The sequence below is a fragment of the Stylophora pistillata genome, chromosome 4, assembly GCF_964205215.1.
Source record: "Stylophora pistillata chromosome 4, jaStyPist1.2, whole genome shotgun sequence".
NCBI lineage: Eukaryota > Metazoa > Cnidaria > Anthozoa > Scleractinia > Pocilloporidae > Stylophora > Stylophora pistillata.
The window spans coordinates 30,282,475-30,301,516 of NC_142522.1; the positions used below are offsets into that span (position 1 = coordinate 30,282,475).

Here is a 19,042-nt window from a genome sequence, read left to right on the forward strand (position 1 = left end):
TTTCCTCTACCAAATAATTTCTGAGTAACAAAGAGTCGGATTATACGGAAATCATCCCGACGATGTTTGCTTCTATTTAGATGATAATTTCAGCCCTATGAGTAAACTGTTTGGATGGGATATCACACCTCGCTTATGAATATACGGAGAAAGACTTAATATTTCAACTATCTACTTGGTACCAAAGAAAAATGTGTACAATCCGAAATCGCGAGCCTGCACTACCGTGCCTTTTCAAATGAAAATATCAGATCATATTCTAAAGTAAGCGGAATGCTGCTGAGGGCAGATTTCGAAAGTGGACTCCATCACGTTGACGGGCACATATCAGAAGACCCTTAAGCCTACAAATCTTTAGGCTAGATTACTCGCTCTGTTTGCAAGCCATTAGTTTCAAGGAACGGAAATTACTCACGGGATGCATTTGAAATGTCTGTTTTTCCTTCTCATGCATGATCTATATGTTCTCCCTGTCAATCGAATAAGTGGGATAATCAAACGGTCAGTCTGTCACTTAGTCGGTCGGGCGGTAGGTCGTTCGGATGGTCAAACAATGAGCTATAAAAACAGCTCCTTAGTCGAGTTGTTGGTCTTTAAATCACGAGTCAGCAAATGTGGCACTCACAGTCAGATATAGTCTGTTATTCAGCTAGAGTTTTGTGGCTCATGATCAGTCATCGAGTCTCAATGTTTGTAAGCTATTTTGCTTCTGCCCAACTTTTATGCCTGCTAAGCAACGATCAATGAATCCATGGAAATATTCAACGCTTTAAAATGAACAGAGGAAATCTTCACTACTTTAATTTTTAATTATTTTTATTAATCGCCGATCTATCTTATTTGTATAAAAGTATGTAGTTTAGGATGAAGTTACATTTGTGTGGATAGGAGAAAGTTTAATTTCAAGTATCCTCTCAGTTAGTCGTGGAGATGGTTTGCGCCACCACGATTTAGGAGCGTGTTCACGAGAAAACCGGGCAAAACCGGGCAGGGGCGATAAAGCTCAAATCACCGATTTGGCTCAAACTTGGCACAAAGGCTAAGTATCCGTGAGGTAACACATGTGCGAAAATATTATTATATACTTACACGGCGAGAAGTAAAACGTATCCAGCCTCTGGCAACACTCGCTCAAAGAAGGAACTTACATTTCTACCCATTCGACTTCAAGTTTTGTCTAGTTTGTACCAACACAAATAGAAAATCACTATCTGATCAAATAAAGAAAGCGGAAAAATCGCAGGCACACTCTCTACATTTAATTCACGAGACAGCATGTCTTGAAGAATGAAGTGGCGTCTCTTGGAACTAAATCTGTGAAAACGATTTTTGTAATAACTGTGCATGTAATTGAATTGCAATTCACTAATTGTTTAATTTCATTTTAAGTAACTTCTAGATTACTGCTGGTACTTGGTGTCAAAGTCAAAGTCAAAGCTTTACATAGGCGTCAGTACGATCTTTTAATGACAATTTTTAAGTTTTTCTTTTCTACCCAACACAACGTATTTTGTCATCCAACTGTGCTTCGTAGAGTGCAAAAAACGCGCTAGACGAGTACAAATATCACGCGAAATTCGTAGTCCAGAAATGTCCGCAAAATTTGCCCGCACTAAAATAACAATTTGGCGTATTCGATAATAAATATCTTATTAGATTATTAAAAATACTTAACGATAGATATACTACACAACAAAATGTCTAATAAAATATATGTATTCAAATTTGATTTGGTCTATTTTGTGTTGTTATTTTGTGTTGATCTAAAGGAATCTGCTGCGTCCCAAAGATCTGCTTGTTAAATATGTTGTGCCCACTTTCAAACACTTCGTCTCGAAGCACAGTAATGGAATAGTTAACACAAAGAATAGACAGTTCTATAAATTTGTCTTCTTGAGTTACGTTTCGTTGACTTCCTGTGTGCCGAGGGGAGGAAACAGTGACCCTATTTTAACATCAAATGACGTCTGATTATGATTGGATATTCACATGAGCCTACTTGAAACCTTTAAGTATGAAAGATGAAATGTTACAGTTCATTTATTCTGTGCATTGTAGCTCACAGTCAATATCGATGATCTTCAACCTTAACCGTGCACTCTCCTTTCGTGCTTCTTGATATTCAGTTCCATTTTGTTTGTTTTCACTTATCTCCCTCTTTATGTTTCGTGGTTTTCTTCACTTTAAGCTCTTTCGTTTTCTCGCGTGATGCGCTGCCGCCCTTTTAACATCTTGTTACGCGCCGCTGGAACTCGTGCATACTTGAACCAGCAAATATCAGCTACTTGAGCGAATAAGCGGAATAAGTGTCAAATGACCGCGCCACAAACGTGAACTTAATACGAGCACTTCGAGTTGTATGTTCATAACAATCTAGCGCACAGGAAGCGAGACCAAAAACAATGTGGGAATCTTTCTGTATCAGAGTGTTTTTTGTTTTAAGTTGGATCAATTGTACACTCGTGCCCGTACAGTGTCAAAGCCCCTCTGGAATTCCAAATGTATCCAAGTCAAAAGGGCAGATGAAGCTTTGTGTGAGGAGATGTCGCCAAAGCTTTCAGGCCAATGAGGCAGAAATCCCAGGCGAAGAGGTAAATAAAATTCTTATATTTTCGACAATGGTTAGTTTAGTTTAATAACGAACTTATCGTAAAACGCCACAGGGAAGACTACACGAAAGAGTTTTAACTTGTAAATGATGCAATTGGACAATAAGGCATTCCTGCATTATAATTTCTAGTTATGCAGACTTTTTGAAACCTAATTTAATAAGAGAGTGATTTCATTACTCCTCTAACGAAAAACCTTTTGTATAACCAAGAGCGCGGTTCTATGGAAATATTTCCGACGAATCTTGTCTCAATTTAACAGCACTTCGCTTCTACCGGCACGAGATCGAAAGGCGTGATATTTCAAATTTCGTCTTGCCACAAAAGAACAGTGTGCACAATCCGAAATCAACTTAAAACATCAGTTACTAAAGAAAAAATGCTGAGGGCAGATTTCGGAAATAGACTATCTCGTTCACGGCCACATATCAGAAGACGTGATAAAGCGTAAGAATCTTAACCCCTTGAAGGGTCCTTGCATTAAAGCTGGATTACGAGCACTGTTCGCAAGCCGATGGTTTCAAGGGACAGAAATTACTTACGCGATGCATTTGTGAGCAGTCGGCTCCAATACAATCGTGTATGTCGATTCTCACTTCAAACCATTTCAAACTGGCTTCTAGCAAGCCTGTTTGTATCAAAACTTTTCTTACTATGGTTTGATTAACAAGCTATAGAAATTAAAGTTGTTCTCGACCAGCCAGCTTTGAGTTTAGCGTTTTCTATTCAAAACTACTAGTTTTGAATAGAAAACGCTTCGAGTACAAAATGACTCGAAGGATGGTTATGCAATAATTTCCTACATGCATATATTCCCACAGGAAGGCTCGTTCTTTGTCTCATCAAGTGGTACTCCTCAGCAAATTCCTGCAATAAACAAGGACCTTTTATTGTCCATTTTATTGATGTTTCGACAGTTCTTTTTTGGGGGCGAGCTTAAAGTAGAGAATCTTTGGGAAATAGTTTAGATCGTGCTGTGGTACGTTTTTGCCTGTTTTTCGCTATATTTGTTAAAAATTTCGGGACTAGAATTGATGTTAATGTACGTTCTTAGTACCCTGAATCGTGAAAAACATTACATTGCAAATTATTATTTTTGACTTGATTTAGCCCCGTGGCTATTTTTGATAAAAAATTCAGTTACGAAATACTATTAGGATTCCCGTTCTCCAGCTGTGAGGTTAATGCTAACTTGCTCTGATAATTTTGTACCAGAAGTAAAGAAGCCCAAGTTAGGATTCTTTACCTTTGCTACTTTAGAAATGTCAGCATTGTAGGCATTGCAGTGTGATAACATCGCGTATTTTTGTTTTTGCAAAGTTTACAAGTATCACGTTTACCTTGACCCTATTTTCGACTATATCACAAGTCTAAGTGTTTCCAAATTTGGTAACGATCAAGTGAATTTTTTGAAGATGTTTTCTTTACCAATCAGAACGAAAAGAGAAAGATTTGCATTTTTTGACAGAAAAATTCCATCTATCTTATTTAAAATCACCAAGTCTTTCCGGAAATGCGATGACTGCATCTCGGCAAAGGCAAAGAAAAACACAGCTCTAGCTATTAGTATATCGTGTAGGGTCTAATGAATATTTCACGGCATGGATATATTACTTTGAGCGCATTTTTTTTCCTTTTTGGCTAGCGTATCTCGCTTTCTTTTCCTAGTATAAGTGTAGCTATAATTATTGCATTCACAAGGTAGCATCCGTAGTGATCTAAGCTTTCATCAATAAGAAATAATCATGTCAGTACGTTGATACTATATTTCATTTATGACCTGCGTGTAATATCTAAAACGGAATATGAATATTGAAGGACAGCTCGATGGCCGTAGTTCTCTTTTTTTTTTAGCGAAATTAGCTTTTGGTGTTTTTTTGCAGGTGCCAGTGGATCATTTCTGTTACGCAAAGTGTGTTGGAAAAGAAGGTATGAATTTTGATCGTACAGATAAACAGTAAATTATCAAGTGTTCGCTATAACAATTCCAAATCTATTTAGGTTAAATATATCGTGACAAGTTTCCAAATTGGAATTATCTTATCTAGCTTCCATTAGCGGACGTGCTTAGTTTGTCTATTGACCTTTCCTTAGACGAACACCGAAGTTACTTGTCGAGAAGATTCACGCAGTTTGATTTAAATTAAGACTCTTAAACTGAGGTACATTTTACTTCACTAAGAGCCGCCCATGCATTTATCCTTAAAATCTATCAATACATGTATAATAATACTTCTTTTGCTACTCCCTCGCCAACAGGAAAAAAATATTTTTCTGCGAATGAGCGAAACCGCTCGGTCAATGCATATAACACACCGTCCCTCGCAAGAACCAAACGAGGTATGCTATTATACATATTATCACTTGACAAGAATTTACTCTGAAATCCACTTCTACAAATCTAACCCTGCGCTTATGTCAGAATACTTAGGCCCCAAACTACCCTGATACTTGTGAGGAACTGCGAGGAGCTGTTATAAAGTATCAAATTAACTTAGATAAGTTTGAGTTAGCGCGTGATTTATTTCTATCTAGACTTTGGTTCCTATTTGAATTCGAAGTCCAAGTTAATTTGGCCGGTTTTTTCAATTGCGATGGTGTTCCCTGATTGTGATCGTGTTTTTTCTAACTTCCATTAGTTGTTGTGCATAGTTTATCTACTGACCTAACTCTGTGCCCACTCTAAAGTTCTTGTTTTGGCTTACGCAGTTAAAGATTTATTCAGTTTATCACAAGTCTTCAAACGCTATTGCTATATTGCGACAACAAAAGTGTGATCCTCCGAGGTCGGTCAGCGGGTATGCCCATTCATGCCTACTGATGGTGAATACAAAAGAGTGTGCTTTGCGAAACTCGTAAACTCCTGTTAAAGCTAACGTTGACATTCTTTGTGCTTGAAATAAAGGGCTTACCAAACAAAGAAAGGACGCCAAACTCTGTTTGAGTAAGGTTCGCGCTTTTAATTTCGCAATATACTTAGACCTCTTAGGATTTTTAAGATGTAAGTTTCATACAATTTCATTTATATCGGCAGAAATCACTTGGCGAAAATCACTCGGCGATTAACACTCTAGTTTAGGTATTCACCAGCTGATCATAATCTTCGTGATAGCAACGTGTTTTATTTCGTTTAACGTTCCATTGAAGACGCTATACCTGCCCTCTGAGTCCCTGGAAAGTAAAATCACCAGAAAGTCAATTCGCCACCACCGGTGGCGAATTGACTTTGAGTGGAGGCGAGTTTATAGTAGTGGCGAATCGACCGGATAGCAAATTAAAGACACGTCAAGAGTCCTCATATAGTCACTCGCAAAGCTTTGTGAGCTCAGAAGCTGTTTTTTACCCGTCACTCAGACGCAACTGGCATAACGATTTTTTTAAATGTTGACGTTTTTACCTAGGTATGAAGGTGTGATTGGATGGTCGAGTAGTAATTTTCTTCAGACAATATGGGCCTTTATCGGAATGGTAAACTTTTGCATCCTTGTTCCGCGCTATTACGCAAACATTAAGATACAAGTGATACTCAGAACGATATGAAATAAACGAGCACAATTACTTGCAAACAAAGAAAAAAACCGAGAAGTTTCTCCTTATTAGACTGATTGTTTTCTCTCGCAGATGCCTCAGGTCGCGAGGGAAATAGAACATCTGAAGCCGTCCAAATAAACAACACATGTAAGTTTGGAACGATATACCTTTGGAAGTAAACTGTAATTGTAATTAACAGTCGGGGAAGAGATGTTTTAGCTAATTAAAGCCTTAGATTTTTAAAGACTTGATTCCGACTTTGAAGCTTTCCAAGACGCCTGCAACTCAAAAAGTCTTTACAGCTGCAAAATTTCGATATCGATCATCTTACAGTCTGCTTGGTACGCAAATGTTCCTTTTCCCGTAATTCATTTAGCTTTGGGAACGAGATCCGTCGCAGACAAAACAAGCAGAGCTGCTTTTGTTTTTTAATGTTTTTTGGTTATGCTATATAATTTTATATTTCAATTCAATTGCCATTTTCAGATAACAGGGAAAAAAATCAGACATCCTTGGACACAACAGGTATTGCATAGATTTGTGAGTGAAAACTCTTTCTTTGTAACGCTTTTCGGTCTAAAAGCCAAAGGTGACCAGTAGATGCCTTCTTCTTTCGTCTTGCCACGAATGTATTACTCCTCAAATCCATAGAAAAGTAACATGGCCAAACAGTGGTTATGCCGTTCATTTAAGTGAGTGTCCAGTTTTGTTTTAAAGTTTTATATTTTCACGCAGCCGTTCCAAACACCGAGCTTATCAAGCCGACATGGGCGGGCGGATATGAATATCCTGGTAGGTCTGAAATATACTGATTATATAAAATACACTAAAGAGTTATGATTAATAACGTTCTTTTACCAGCTTGTTATGTAATCATAATGTGACCGAGGTAGGTTCTGATGTTGTCATTTGAACAACGAGACTGACTTATGGCTACAATAAAATTTATTTATACAGGAAAGTACAAAAGAAATAATACTAATAAATAGAAAGGGTGATTGCAAGCTAAAAGAAATAATAAATGACAAATAACAAATCAATAATTTAAAATAATGAAATAAAACAATTAGTAAAAAATACAATCGATTGTCATACAATAGCAAGGCACTAACAAGACAATTGCATTGCATGACAGAACAGTAATCATTGTGTGACACTTGAAAGACTTAATTCTATTAACCGCAAACATAGAACTATTGAATGGTGGGCTATTCTTAGAATTATACATGAAATGACTGAAAACAAGTCAATACTGATAAAACAATAGCTCAGAACAACATAACATTAGATAAGAGTAGTTTCAATCACAATTTCATATTGTCCTTCGACTTAAAACTAGGAAGACTGGCAAAATCTCATTCAGTGACAGGACAACATCTGTCATTACTGATGAACTAAACAATGAAGACTGTAGTGAAATATCTGATTTCACCAATTAACTTTAAGTCAAGTATACCGATAAATGCAATGTTCTGAAAGCTGAATGCAATCTTGACACATTTTGAACATGAATCAACTAATATAAGGATTCAAGCAGACTAAACAATTGGATTGAGATAAGTACACATGAACCATGTTATTCTTGAACTCAAACTGTAAGACATACAATAATAGGTCAAATGTGACACATACAAAATCCACAGTAAAATAGGTCACTAACTTGAGGTTACATGTACTGGAGTTACTTTTTTTGTGACCAAGAGGTTCTGAGCTTCTAAGTGCTGGTCTTGACACTCTGAACTACTGAGTTAAACTAACTAACTGTTTACTTCTTTCGTAAGGAATCGAACAATGGCAGGAAATTCTCTAAAATTTTGGAAGTTAGGTGTGATCATTCTAAAAGAGATTTATGATGCAAATCCTGTGTGTATGATAATTTGGTTCATAGGAAATAGTTTCTGAAGATGTAATTCTAAAATTATAGCAAAAAATATTGCAATGTCGTGCACAATTGTGAGCCTGGTCACACACTCCCCTGCTTAACACTCTCGTCCTCGACATGCAAACTTAGTTAAAAATTAGTAACCTAAATATATATTCCATATAATGCTAATAAGGCGGTTATCACTAAATATACTGAAAGTTTATTGACTGTAATAGTTATGGAACTTGTTACTGCAGTTCTTGGTTGCTTGAATTTATTCTTGTGTTTTCCAGCTGTTTTCCTATTTGTTCGTCTTGGTGGTATAGGTACAGTTTCTGATTCAGGGTCCTCTGTTCTGGGTACTGGTTCTGCTGAAGGTATTGGATCTGAATTAGGTTGAACAATTGGTAATTGTTCGTGTGGGCAAACATGGTCATTTGTAACTGGAACTATAGGTTCTGTTTCACTTGAGGTGACTGTGGCTGCTGTTGGGCTTGTGTATCCCTTAGGGAGAATTAACACAAATTCTTCATCTGCATTGCCCTCTTGGTCAGTTGCAATATTGGAATCTGTTGAGAAGGGTTTGACAGGTTTAGGTCTATGGTCGTTCTGTTCCTTGCTAGGACTGACTGTGCTCATCCTCAGGTTACTTCGATGCACTTTCCTAATTTCACCGGGACTATCCACGGGTTCCACTGTGTAAACTGATACAAGGCTGTCTTTTGAGACATGGAAAGGAATGGCAAGGACACATCGAGACCAGTCGCTAGACATTTTAATTTACCTAATCATTGTAAGCAACATATGGCAATCTGCGGTCTTTCCTTGCACCTAGGTGGCACGGAAAGCCGTAAAAATCTTGAACAAAAGCTCATCTTTCAAACCGGCAGTCTAAATCCCACAGGGATCAACGAACGCTTTTCATTCCACTAATTTATTCATGTTTTTCTCGTTGCCATGTTCCCACCAATAACGTAGCTCCATTTTCTGCCTTTAAAGGCACACACAACCCACAATTCCTCTATTCGCTCCGACGAAGGGCAAACGCTCGAAACGTCAACTTTTGTAATCGTTACGGTGACCAATTTACCATTTCAACTTTGTTGATATATCCAAATTATTTTGGGACATTGACAACTTTGTACAGAATAGAATCCCAAGCATCTTGAATCTTGTTACGCCCACGCACATGATTTCTTAGGTACACCAGTTGTCCTTTCTGGATAGTGTTCTCTTGTCTATACCTTATAGTGCTGGTTTTGTGGTTTCAAGCGATAACCCTTCGTTACCAGGCTTTTGCTAAGTACTCATTTCTCTTTAATCATAGCAAGTACAGAGGATCCATGGAAAAAAAAGCTACTTTGGACACGAATGGAGAAAAGATAAAAAAGACTGTCACAAAGTGACTCATAGAAAGATGTTCCTATGGCCGTGTGGATTTCGTATTAACAAAACATTATGTTATATTCAAAATTTTTTAATGATATTCTCTTAGCCAGATAAAAACTGCAGCATTTAAATCATTAACAATAGACTACACTTGCTCTCCCAATCCATCTTTTTCACGATTATTGAAATGTATTTTTGGAACACAACATACTACAGCAGGGAGAAAAGAAAAAAGGGGTACAATATCCGCCTTACTTATCTTTGCCAAAGTTAATGCCTAAATCAGGTTGGAATAATTCTTAACGACAAATCACAGAGGGCTGCGGTGAGGGCCTCAATGAGATTAACCGTCAACCGTCAAATGGCCAAAATATTAACCATCAACCGTCAAAAATGCAATATTTTTACCGTCAACCGTCAATAAAGCAAGCCAATGTTAGCCGCCAAGTGTCTCAGATCTGCTCAATTAAGAACTAATCGATTACCTTACAAGGCTAATTTCGAATTGTTTGTGCAAGAAAGTCTGGTAACTAATTATAAGCACCAAGTCGAGGCTGAGGGGAATATTTTGAAAGCACCCGGCCTAGGAGTGACCTTAGGTTGAATGTGCAGTTTCGTGCCATCTCGGTATGTAAAAAACAACTCTAAAAAAGGCCGATCCTCAATTTTTTCGAGTTTCCAAGTTAAGAGAGTCTGAGAAAGAGGTGGATTGACATCGGTCGTCGCTCTTTTAAGGAGTTCACGTCCGTTAAGAACTTATATATATGCCTCGAACACTTCGAGACAAAACAAATCGTGAAGAAACTTTCTAGGATTAGAAGTTGGCACAGGGGACGGTTCCAATAACATTTAATCAGTGCACAGTCCCTCGCAGTCCAAGTCAACGCGAAAAAAGATTGAATGAGCGGAGAAAAGGAAATTCGATCAAAGACAGCCAATAAGTATTTCCTCCCTAAATTTTTGGTGTGTCGAGAGAGCGAAATTGGGATGCCAATAAAAATCGTGACCAAATAAGTAGTACCAAAACACGGAAATATGTTGCGGAGACGGCGAAGCACTGATTTTTATTGATTGCCTATATTATCTCGTAAACTGAAATGAGTAAATTAAGAGGAACTAGTGTAAGAAGACGCGTGGCAACTAACAAACGAAATAATTAAGAGAAACTTAAGGTACACAATAACCATGCGAAAATCCCCAAGACTTTTGTACGAACACTCTTCGTCGTAGCCATCTTTTCCAACCAGATAATGGTAAATATCACTAAACCTGAAGTCTGGAAAACCAGTAAAGTCATGAGTCCATTTCTTAAGCAAAAGTAGATGGGGAAGTAATTATCCTCCTGACAATGTTATTTTGGAATCAATGAGCTCTTCTCGTTTCGTTGATTCCTCGTCGATTTTGGAACTTTATTCCCGCTGCATTCTAATATAGTTTTAACAGCTTTGCTCTTCTCCTACTCTTATAGTTAATAGAAATTTTAATATCTCTTCCCTTTAAAAAATTTTGAAGCTCAGATACTGTTATATTAGTGAAGGGGCCAGCATTCACTGGAATGCTGAGACGACTTAAATTCCCCTCAGCTTCGACTTGGTGCTAAAAACTAGTTACCAGATTTTCTCACATAAAAAAATTGGGGGGTCAAGTTCTGTTGTTTATAAATAAAAATTTTAATAAAATTTATTAATGTAAGTCTTTTAACTTCTAGTCGCGAGTAAAACTGGTTAGCGACAGAACTGACCTTTGGTGCGGAAACAGTTCCGGTGTCATAAAACGTTAGTCATTTATTAATAAGAGGTGTTGTCAATTCAAAAATTAAAGCCAAATTCGCGCGTTTAGTTTCGTTTTATACACGACTTTCCAAAAAATTAATCGTCAGCCGTCAAATGATCTAAAATGTAACCTTCATCCGTCAAAAAGGCTTATTTTTAACCGTCAACCGTCAACGTGACCTCTCCTCTTCGACCCTCTCTGGTGGACACCTCCATATCTCAGAGGGTTCCTAAATGGACGTTTTTCATCAATTAAAGTACATCTTAACTTTCCCTTTGTCTGTTAGTACCCTAGTGAATTTTTAGACAATCTCTCCAAGTTAACTTTTAATCACTTATTGTTTTTATCTTTGTTTGTTTATTTTTGTTTTGGCTTTGTTTTTCAGTTAATTAAGAGGTATATTTCAAGAGGGGTTCATTTTTACTGTAAAACTAAGTACTTCATTATTGATATCAGATTGGTTTCTAAGATGCTTGATGAACAAGTCGAGAGTTGAAAAATCTTTCACCCCGACTATCGATGAAATAAAAATGGCATTTGAAGAGCTAAACAACACGGGAAAGTACATAGCAACGCTGTCATGGACACCTTTTGATAGTAAGTAGAATACCAGTATTACATAGAGCATCGACTGAAAACTGATGCATAAATATTAATTCAGTGGAAATTCGCACCACTTTCCAGATAAACTTATTTGTAAACTGACTAAAATGTGTTTGAAAGATATAGTATATTCCTAATGTATAGTTGGGTATATATGACTTTTCCATTCGTCTTGTTTACCGAAACCCGACGGCGTGTGCATTGTATATGCAACAAAGGCGCCGATTTATTGCTGTATCCTAGCAGGCCGTTGGAATTTTCACGTAAAGTCTGGATTTTTTACGTTCAGTTTAGTTCAGTAAGAAAAACAAGTCGATACAACATTCTGATCGTTTGTAGTCAACCTCCATTAGTTGTCTGTGTATCGTTCTCGGAAGGTATGCGATTTCATAGGTTGTAGTCTATTGGAAACAGATATAATCTGGTTATATCTGCACCGTGACAACTCCTAAAAATTCTTGTTTACGGTTTCATTTCTTTTCTCTTCGGATTGGAAAGAAGTTAAGCGGACGATTTCTCGGATTTTTAGAAATATGACGCCTCATAACACCATCAGGAATCCATTACAAACTTTAAATTAGATAACATAATGAATTTGTACATCAAGGTAAGGGGAGGCTCACCTTTTTGACTGTGAAATGTTCAGCAGGCAACCGTGGACGATAATCCTACTCTTGTACGTTGGATCAGCGATGATCTGATCGGCTCAGAATAACGAATATGAAATATAAATATAGAGGCAAGACCGATATAAGGTAGATAAGTAATTTTTAAGACAGAGCACTATATTTCGGCTGGCCAAACCAGCCTTCTTCAGGTGCAGTGGGAATTTACAGAGAATTGGGGTGATGCTTCATAGATAGCTGTATGATGTCACCGCGGAAATATGTAAAACTAATTTGATTGACAATGAAATAACAATAAAAATAGAAATAGTGAGCAGAAATAGAAATGAAGTAAGGTAAATTGGATAAATAACTAGAAGTAAGAATAGTAGAAGGAAAAAAAAAAAAACACCAACACATTTCTTCGCGAGCGTCCAGGGAAGCTTTTTTAATTTCAAGAGGCAACACTATTGATCCAGATGGCCTTAACGCTCGCGAAGAAATGTATTAGTTTTTTTTTTTCCTTTTACTATTCTTACTTCTAGTTATTTATTTAATTTACCTTACTTCATTTCTATTTTTGCTCACTATTTCTATTTTTATTATTATCTCATTGTCAATCAAATTAGTTTTACATGTTTCCGCTGTTACATCATACAGCTATCTATGAAGCATCACCCCAATTCTCTGTAAATTCCCACTGCACCTGAAGAAGGCTGGTTTGGCCAGCCGAAATATAGTGCTCCTTCTTAAAATTTACTTATCTACGTTGTATCGGTCTTGCCTCTATATTTATATTTCACCTTTTTGACCCACAAAAAAGCAGTATGAGTAAAAACGATAATAAAATAAGAGGTAAGATACATGTAAGGGTCCTGTAATATCTATTTCTTTCAGTTCAACTGACCAATTGGACTGGATACGCAATAATATACCTATTTGTAGAATCCGACAGCCAGAGCGAAGGCCTGTGTCAAGAATTTCATAAGGTGAGCGCCTGCATACGACGTATCGTAAAACAAAACGAATAAAAAGCAATAATGATAAGTAACACCAATACATCAGAGAGGCGACTTTATTTAAGTTTCAGAGTAGGCATACCCGTGCGCGCACTCACCTTTTAAGTAGAGGTAGGGAAAAAAAGCACTTGTGATGGTTTTGCAATTTAGCCCGAGATATTGTATGCGAAATGTCTCGCTCTAGAAAAAAAAATAGCACTTTGCGAGGTGCTCATGGTGATTTGTCATCGTTTAGGTGTAAATTACCACCGTTTTCATGAAGAGTATCGGGCCACCTTAATTTTGTATAATATTCATTTCAGAACGCAACGAACTTTACCATAACTAATTCTTCGTACGGACTGACGACTGGTTCTTCTGTTGCGCTTTACGTGAGTGCCCTTTGTATAAACATATTTTCATAATTCTAATTTTCTATCCTTCTTCTAGCAACTAGCAAATGTTGAAGGTTGTCAATTACGTGATGCAAATCCTGTGTGTATGATAATTTGGTTATCATAGGAAATAGTTAGGTGTCAACTTTTTGATATCACAAAACGTCGGTGTGGAAGGTTACTCGGAAGTTTACTTGCCTCCGTTTATATATACTCATCTTCCACTGAATCCCATAATGGAATTCTTTCCGATGTTAATTTGCTTGCATACGTAGTATAAAAACTCTGCTAAATGAGAAAATAATTCAGATAAATGCATCAACCATAAAATCACTGGAATAGACAAACAAAGGCTTTTCTTCTGTGTAGTTGCATCGTTTTTTGTCGCTATCTCGAGCCTAATGCATGTAGAAGAAGTAGAAGAAGAAGAATTCTTTATTTAATAACGAGGGTAAAACACATTGATTACTAGTCACCCAGTCGTTTTCATAATGGCTCTCCTACTATTAAAAGTAATAAGACATATCAATCAAGTTAAGTAACTATCAGAATAATCTACCAACTAAATTCATATAATGAACAACTAGTATAACGATATTAATTAATTAAAATTTGTATGGGAGAGTGACCTAAGTTTTGGATCAAGAGTGTTCCACAAACGACAAGCACTTGAGTGAAACGTTCTGACGCCAGAGTTCTTTTTACAAGCTGGTATTGTTATATTGATATTGGAAACTGATCTCGTGTTGTAATTATAGGTATTGCTTATTGTACAAGACGTTTTTTAAAGTTTTGTTAAAGCAGGCTAAATTAAGTTTAAATTTCGAATTGCTTGTACCTTGGCGAAATATTGTAAAGTGAAGCAATCGTTTATCACATTTCTAAAGGTGGAAATAATCCGGATTGACCAAATCCGTTTTTAATTAAAAATGAATTTTGAATTGAGAAATAATAATTTGTTTAAAGGAAACTGTTATTAAAGAGTGCTGCATTCTCTAAACGGAGAATCGATCTCAGGATGGACAACTTATCGAAGCTACGCGCAGTTTTGTTTTTTTGGACTTTTAGAGATGAAAAGTACCTGTCGTAATCACTTCCAAAAATGTGAATCAGGCTTCGCGAAAAACAGCATTTAGTCGTGTATTATATAGTAACGTACTAACAAGTCCTATTGGGAGAAAGTGAGGAAGCAGGAAGGAGTTAGGTTATTTTCACAGAAATTTTGGAGGTAAGTAAAAAACAAAACAAAGCTGAGTGTACACTAGTTTCGCCTTCCCTTTATTTTTTAGTAAAGTAGCAAGCATATTTGAAATACGTGTTACTCTGTTAAAAACTGGCCACATTCTAACTTTAGTAATGTTCTTAATCAAATAATGTATCCTCTTTGCTTTAAAGTAGATGAGAAAGGATGCCAATCTATGCATTGTTTCCTTTTCTTTTTCTTTAATTAGATTACTTCTCTTCCATATCCAGTTGACATACCCGACATCTTTCCATTCTGTAAGTGAATGTACAAAGCTTAGAGCAAGTAAATACACCTATATGGTCAGTTTGTTTATTTGTTTGTTAGTTTTTTCTAGTTCTTTTGGTTAAAAAACATTCTTTGTCTTTGTTTGCTTTGTTCTTGTTTATTTACCTTGAATATTCTTTTTTTTTTGTTTCGATTTTTAAAGCCAGGCGTATCGCATAATAAATGAAAACTTTTTACAAGTCAAGCAAACTCGTAGAAAGATAAAAAATATTGATTTTATTATGAACTTTTATTTGTGCCCATATCATCCGCAATAAATTTCAAAAATTCAAAAGATGCATTTCCATGGTAGCAGCCTATCAACGAAGTATCGATTACACTTCGAATCGCTTCGCATCTATCGCTTTAAAAGGCATCGATATCTCTGGCAGGAATATCAGGATGGTCATTTCTCGGTTGATGTGCCGCCTCTTACGCGGTCTTAAAAAAAAAGTCCCTCTCAAGAAGATTGCGTTTTTCACCTTTTGGCCAAATTTCGCAGAGACATTGCATTTCACCTGGACCTAGTGTTTTCTTACAAATTTTAGCGCAATCTAATGAAAAAAAATGCGTTTTTGTTGTTTACAAGTTTTTTTTTTTGCAAAAACCAGCGCCAATGAGTAAATAAGGTCTGACTGCCTGACCGACTGATGGACTGGCAGGCTGACTCTTTCACTGACTGACTTGCTGAGTTGGAGGCTGACTGACTAGTTGACAGACTGACAGCGTTATTGACTGGCTGACTTAGTTGATGACTCTTTGGCTGACTGACTGGATAACTGACTCCTTAGCTGATGGCTTGCTGACCATTAAATCGCCTTAAATGACTTAATAATTGTAATTTTTGATAAAAATATAATTTTAACGCGGTATGGCGTGAAACGACCAAGGGTCCTTCTGTTAAATTTATTGGGAGTAGCGTAAAATATGCGAGACGTGTTGCCTAAATGGACGCCTCGTAAATATATTTCAAATATAAAACCCCGACACACTTTCGTTTATTATTATCCCCGTGTGGCGAAATTTCTTGAAATCAGTCAATTCTACATAACCTATAAATTCGCTCAAAGCGGATTTATTTCTCTCAAAAGCAAATGCGAGATTTTAGTTCCTAAAGATTGCAAACAACTTGCTCCACATCGGGAGCCTCCTGAAACCGCAAACTAATGGGACAACGGGATCTCCTGGTATTAATGCATGACAGTGGATCAAGATATCCCAGGAAAAGTAATGCATTACAGACACTTTTTTTTTCTCATCTCGATCGTTCGGAGGATTGTTGAAGAGGACAACACAATAACGGGTAAAGTTTCCAAAGGCAAACGAAAACCTGTACTTTTGGTACAAATTACAAAAACCGAATAATGTGCTGACAAGCAAGACAACGAATCCTCAGACCGCTTTCAAAATTACGATTTGATGAAACTGTAAATATTTTGTATCAAAGCTGGTCTTGCGTAATTAAAAGAAAAACTCGTTTTTAACTTAGCGTATGACAAAAGCTAGTTTGATGGTGACTTTGTTCGAAATCTGGACGCCAGCGCGGAGTGGAGTACTAGTCGCTTTTACCAAGGAATTTTTTCTTTTCTGGACAGAATGGTAATCTTCTTTGGACCTTTTTTTTCTTTTATTTCCTTTTTTTTAACCCAAGAACTTTTTCTGCGTTTGATCGTCCCACGAGCAAAGGTTTTTCCAAAAGGAAAGAGCTTCCACGTGTGAATTTTTTCAAGTACGCGTGTAAACAAAATATGCAAATAATATGAAGAAGAGCTATTGCCGCGAAATTTCCCCCAGGGATTCGCCCAGGTACGATATTATGACACCTTCCTCATTTATTTACTTTTATTTGAAAATACCATTTTTTAAATAACTCGGACGCTTTGCAATTTTCTTTTTTGTTTCGGCAACGTTTGGCACAGTGTTTAATTTCAGTCAGTCAAGTAAAGGAAAAAACGATTTTTTCCTTTATCTGAAGGTGGAAAGTAACCTTAAGATATTATTTTGCGTAATGGAACACCATGGGAGAATACAATGGTACAGCACATACGTGTATTAGTTCTTGCCTTCAAGATCTTACAAATCAAACTCATGTATGAGGAAATGTATGATCAGGATCACTAATCAATGTTTCATCGTTCAGGCCTGTTATGATAGATTTCCTGTTTTTTAAGTCGGGAGGATAAATTTTGCATCTTTGAAATATACTTTGTTCTTTTTATTGACAGTTTGCAAAGTACCGATAGGTTGCAAGAGAACTCTAGGTGAGTTTTTACTGTTGCTTTTCCTTAAAGGAAAAAAATTTTTTCTCCATCTCTATCCCAAATTCTATCTCAGATCAATTCCATATTTGAATTTATTCCCACCATCCCCTTCCTCGTGCATGATACGATTTTTATCATATTCTTCGTAGATCTCAAAGATACTTGTGTCTAAAACTTGTGGGCGTAATCCGACCAAGCGTAGTTTTGAGTAACTATTTCCTGTAACCCTGTTTAAATCCTTCTTTGACGACCTTCAGAAGCAACTTGTTTTGAAATCTGTATTCCCCCATTCCTACTTTCACGTCAAGAAATAGTTCTTGATTACGTGTGGCAGTTTCTCTGGAATATCGCATGTCTAGCAGTCTTTCTGTTGGTATGCGCTGTTTACATAACATTGGAAGTGCCAAGATCTTGGTGCTTTCACTTTTTTATTTCGCTTTTCCTTGAGAGGAGAGTTAGTATGAAAAAGTCCTTATGTTAAAGTTCTCCACAACTTTCTTCGGCATGCGCTTATCTTGTGTTCCGGAATGGAAAGATACGATGCTGAAAGGTCCTAGTGCAATATTGGTGCTCTCAGTCCTTCTTTCTATCCGTTTTTTTCTTTCCCTTTTTTTCTTTTGTTTTTTGTCACCTCTTCCTCCAGACCTTGTGTGACCATCATGAGGTAGTGTGGCAGCCCACGATAGGCAGACAGCGTAACCGATTATTTAGACTTACGATCGTAACCTGGGATTCCTGAATTTAAGCTCTCCACCCTGCCACTAGTTGGAGTACATAATGTCCAATGTGTAATCCGAACACTAAAGGTAGATGCGCATTTAGTCTAGTTCATAAGAGAGTTGGGTGTCACTATAGGAGAGTGAGTTATATCAAATTAATTTTTTTTTTCTGATTTTTCTTTTTTTCTATCTTTCATAGGTGAATCAACTTACTCTACAGGTAGGCTTTTAATCAACGGCCTTGACTACATTAATGTTCTCTGGATGCAAAACCTCTACACAGAAGAGGACAATGGAGGTTTTAGATGCGAGATGTTAGTTACACTTTAGTCATTTGTACCTCAATGCAGGAGTGGAAGTCTTCTTCCCTAGAAAAAAGTTCAGTGAATTTCAGCCACCATTTGACTTTTTTTAAGTCATTTTCATCCGATGAAATTAACCCCTTCGCTGTTTGCAAGCCTTTGTTTAAAAACCATGAATCATGCATAACAGCATGTGTGGATGTTTCGTTATATCATTTAAATCATGCAACAGATTTAAAAATTATCGTGCAATCTAAAATGTTAAGTTCTCAATATATTATTCTAAACAGAAGTTCATTTCTTAAATCTGAATAATTTTTTAGAGCTTGTCTCACATGTCAACACTCTCATAGGATAGTCTGCTTACGATGAAACTCTTTTTACGCAAAATCTCCAAATGTTGCAAGGCAAGAGTCAGTGGCTAGTTTTGTTACGTTTCGCTTTCTGTTCCGAGATACGTTTCTCTAAAAAAAAAACACTTCA

The 19,042-nt window shown here is 36.8% G+C and overlaps 2 protein-coding genes across 2 annotated transcripts; both read left to right on the forward strand.

Annotated features, from left to right (window-relative positions):
* Positions 1 to 2,234: 2,234 nt before the first annotated feature.
* LOC148733278 (uncharacterized) lies at positions 2,235 to 5,013 on the forward strand. Its single transcript, XM_088757046.1, has 3 exons — positions 2,235 to 2,591; positions 4,493 to 4,538; positions 4,869 to 5,013. The coding sequence occupies exons 1-3, from the start codon at positions 2,403 to 2,405 to the stop codon at positions 4,991 to 4,993; spliced, it is 360 nt and encodes a 119-aa protein (XP_088613172.1). The 5' UTR covers positions 2,235 to 2,402; the 3' UTR covers positions 4,994 to 5,013.
* A 1,866-nt stretch (positions 5,014 to 6,879) lies between these two features.
* Positions 6,880 to 18,460, forward strand: LOC148733279 (uncharacterized). Its single transcript, XM_088757975.1, has 7 exons — positions 6,880 to 6,932; positions 11,623 to 11,763; positions 13,272 to 13,363; positions 13,696 to 13,764; positions 15,219 to 15,267; positions 17,503 to 17,551; positions 18,457 to 18,460. Exons 2-7 carry the CDS (start codon positions 11,643 to 11,645, stop codon positions 18,458 to 18,460), a joined length of 384 nt encoding a protein of 127 aa, XP_088614101.1. The 5' UTR covers positions 6,880 to 6,932; positions 11,623 to 11,642.
* Positions 18,461 to 19,042: the final 582 nt, after the last annotated feature.

Bases quoted from the DNA above. Each gene is read 5' to 3' on its own strand.
- LOC148733279 (XM_088757975.1), top strand. From the start codon at position 11,643: ATGAACAAGTCGAGAGTTGAAAAATCTTTCACCCCGACTATCGATGAA. The intron at 11,764-13,271 runs GTAAGTAGAATA...TATTTCTTTCAG, and splicing joins GTCATGGACACCTTTTGATA to TTCAACTGACCAATTGGACT. The intron at 13,364-13,695 runs GTGAGCGCCTGC...TATTCATTTCAG, and splicing joins TGTGTCAAGAATTTCATAAG to AACGCAACGAACTTTACCAT.
- LOC148733278 (XM_088757046.1), top strand. From the start codon at position 2,403: ATGTGGGAATCTTTCTGTATCAGAGTGTTTTTTGTTTTAAGTTGGATC. The intron at 2,592-4,492 runs GTAAATAAAATT...GTTTTTTTGCAG, and splicing joins CAGAAATCCCAGGCGAAGAG to GTGCCAGTGGATCATTTCTG. The intron at 4,539-4,868 runs GTATGAATTTTG...CCTCGCCAACAG, and splicing joins AAAGTGTGTTGGAAAAGAAG to GAAAAAAATATTTTTCTGCG.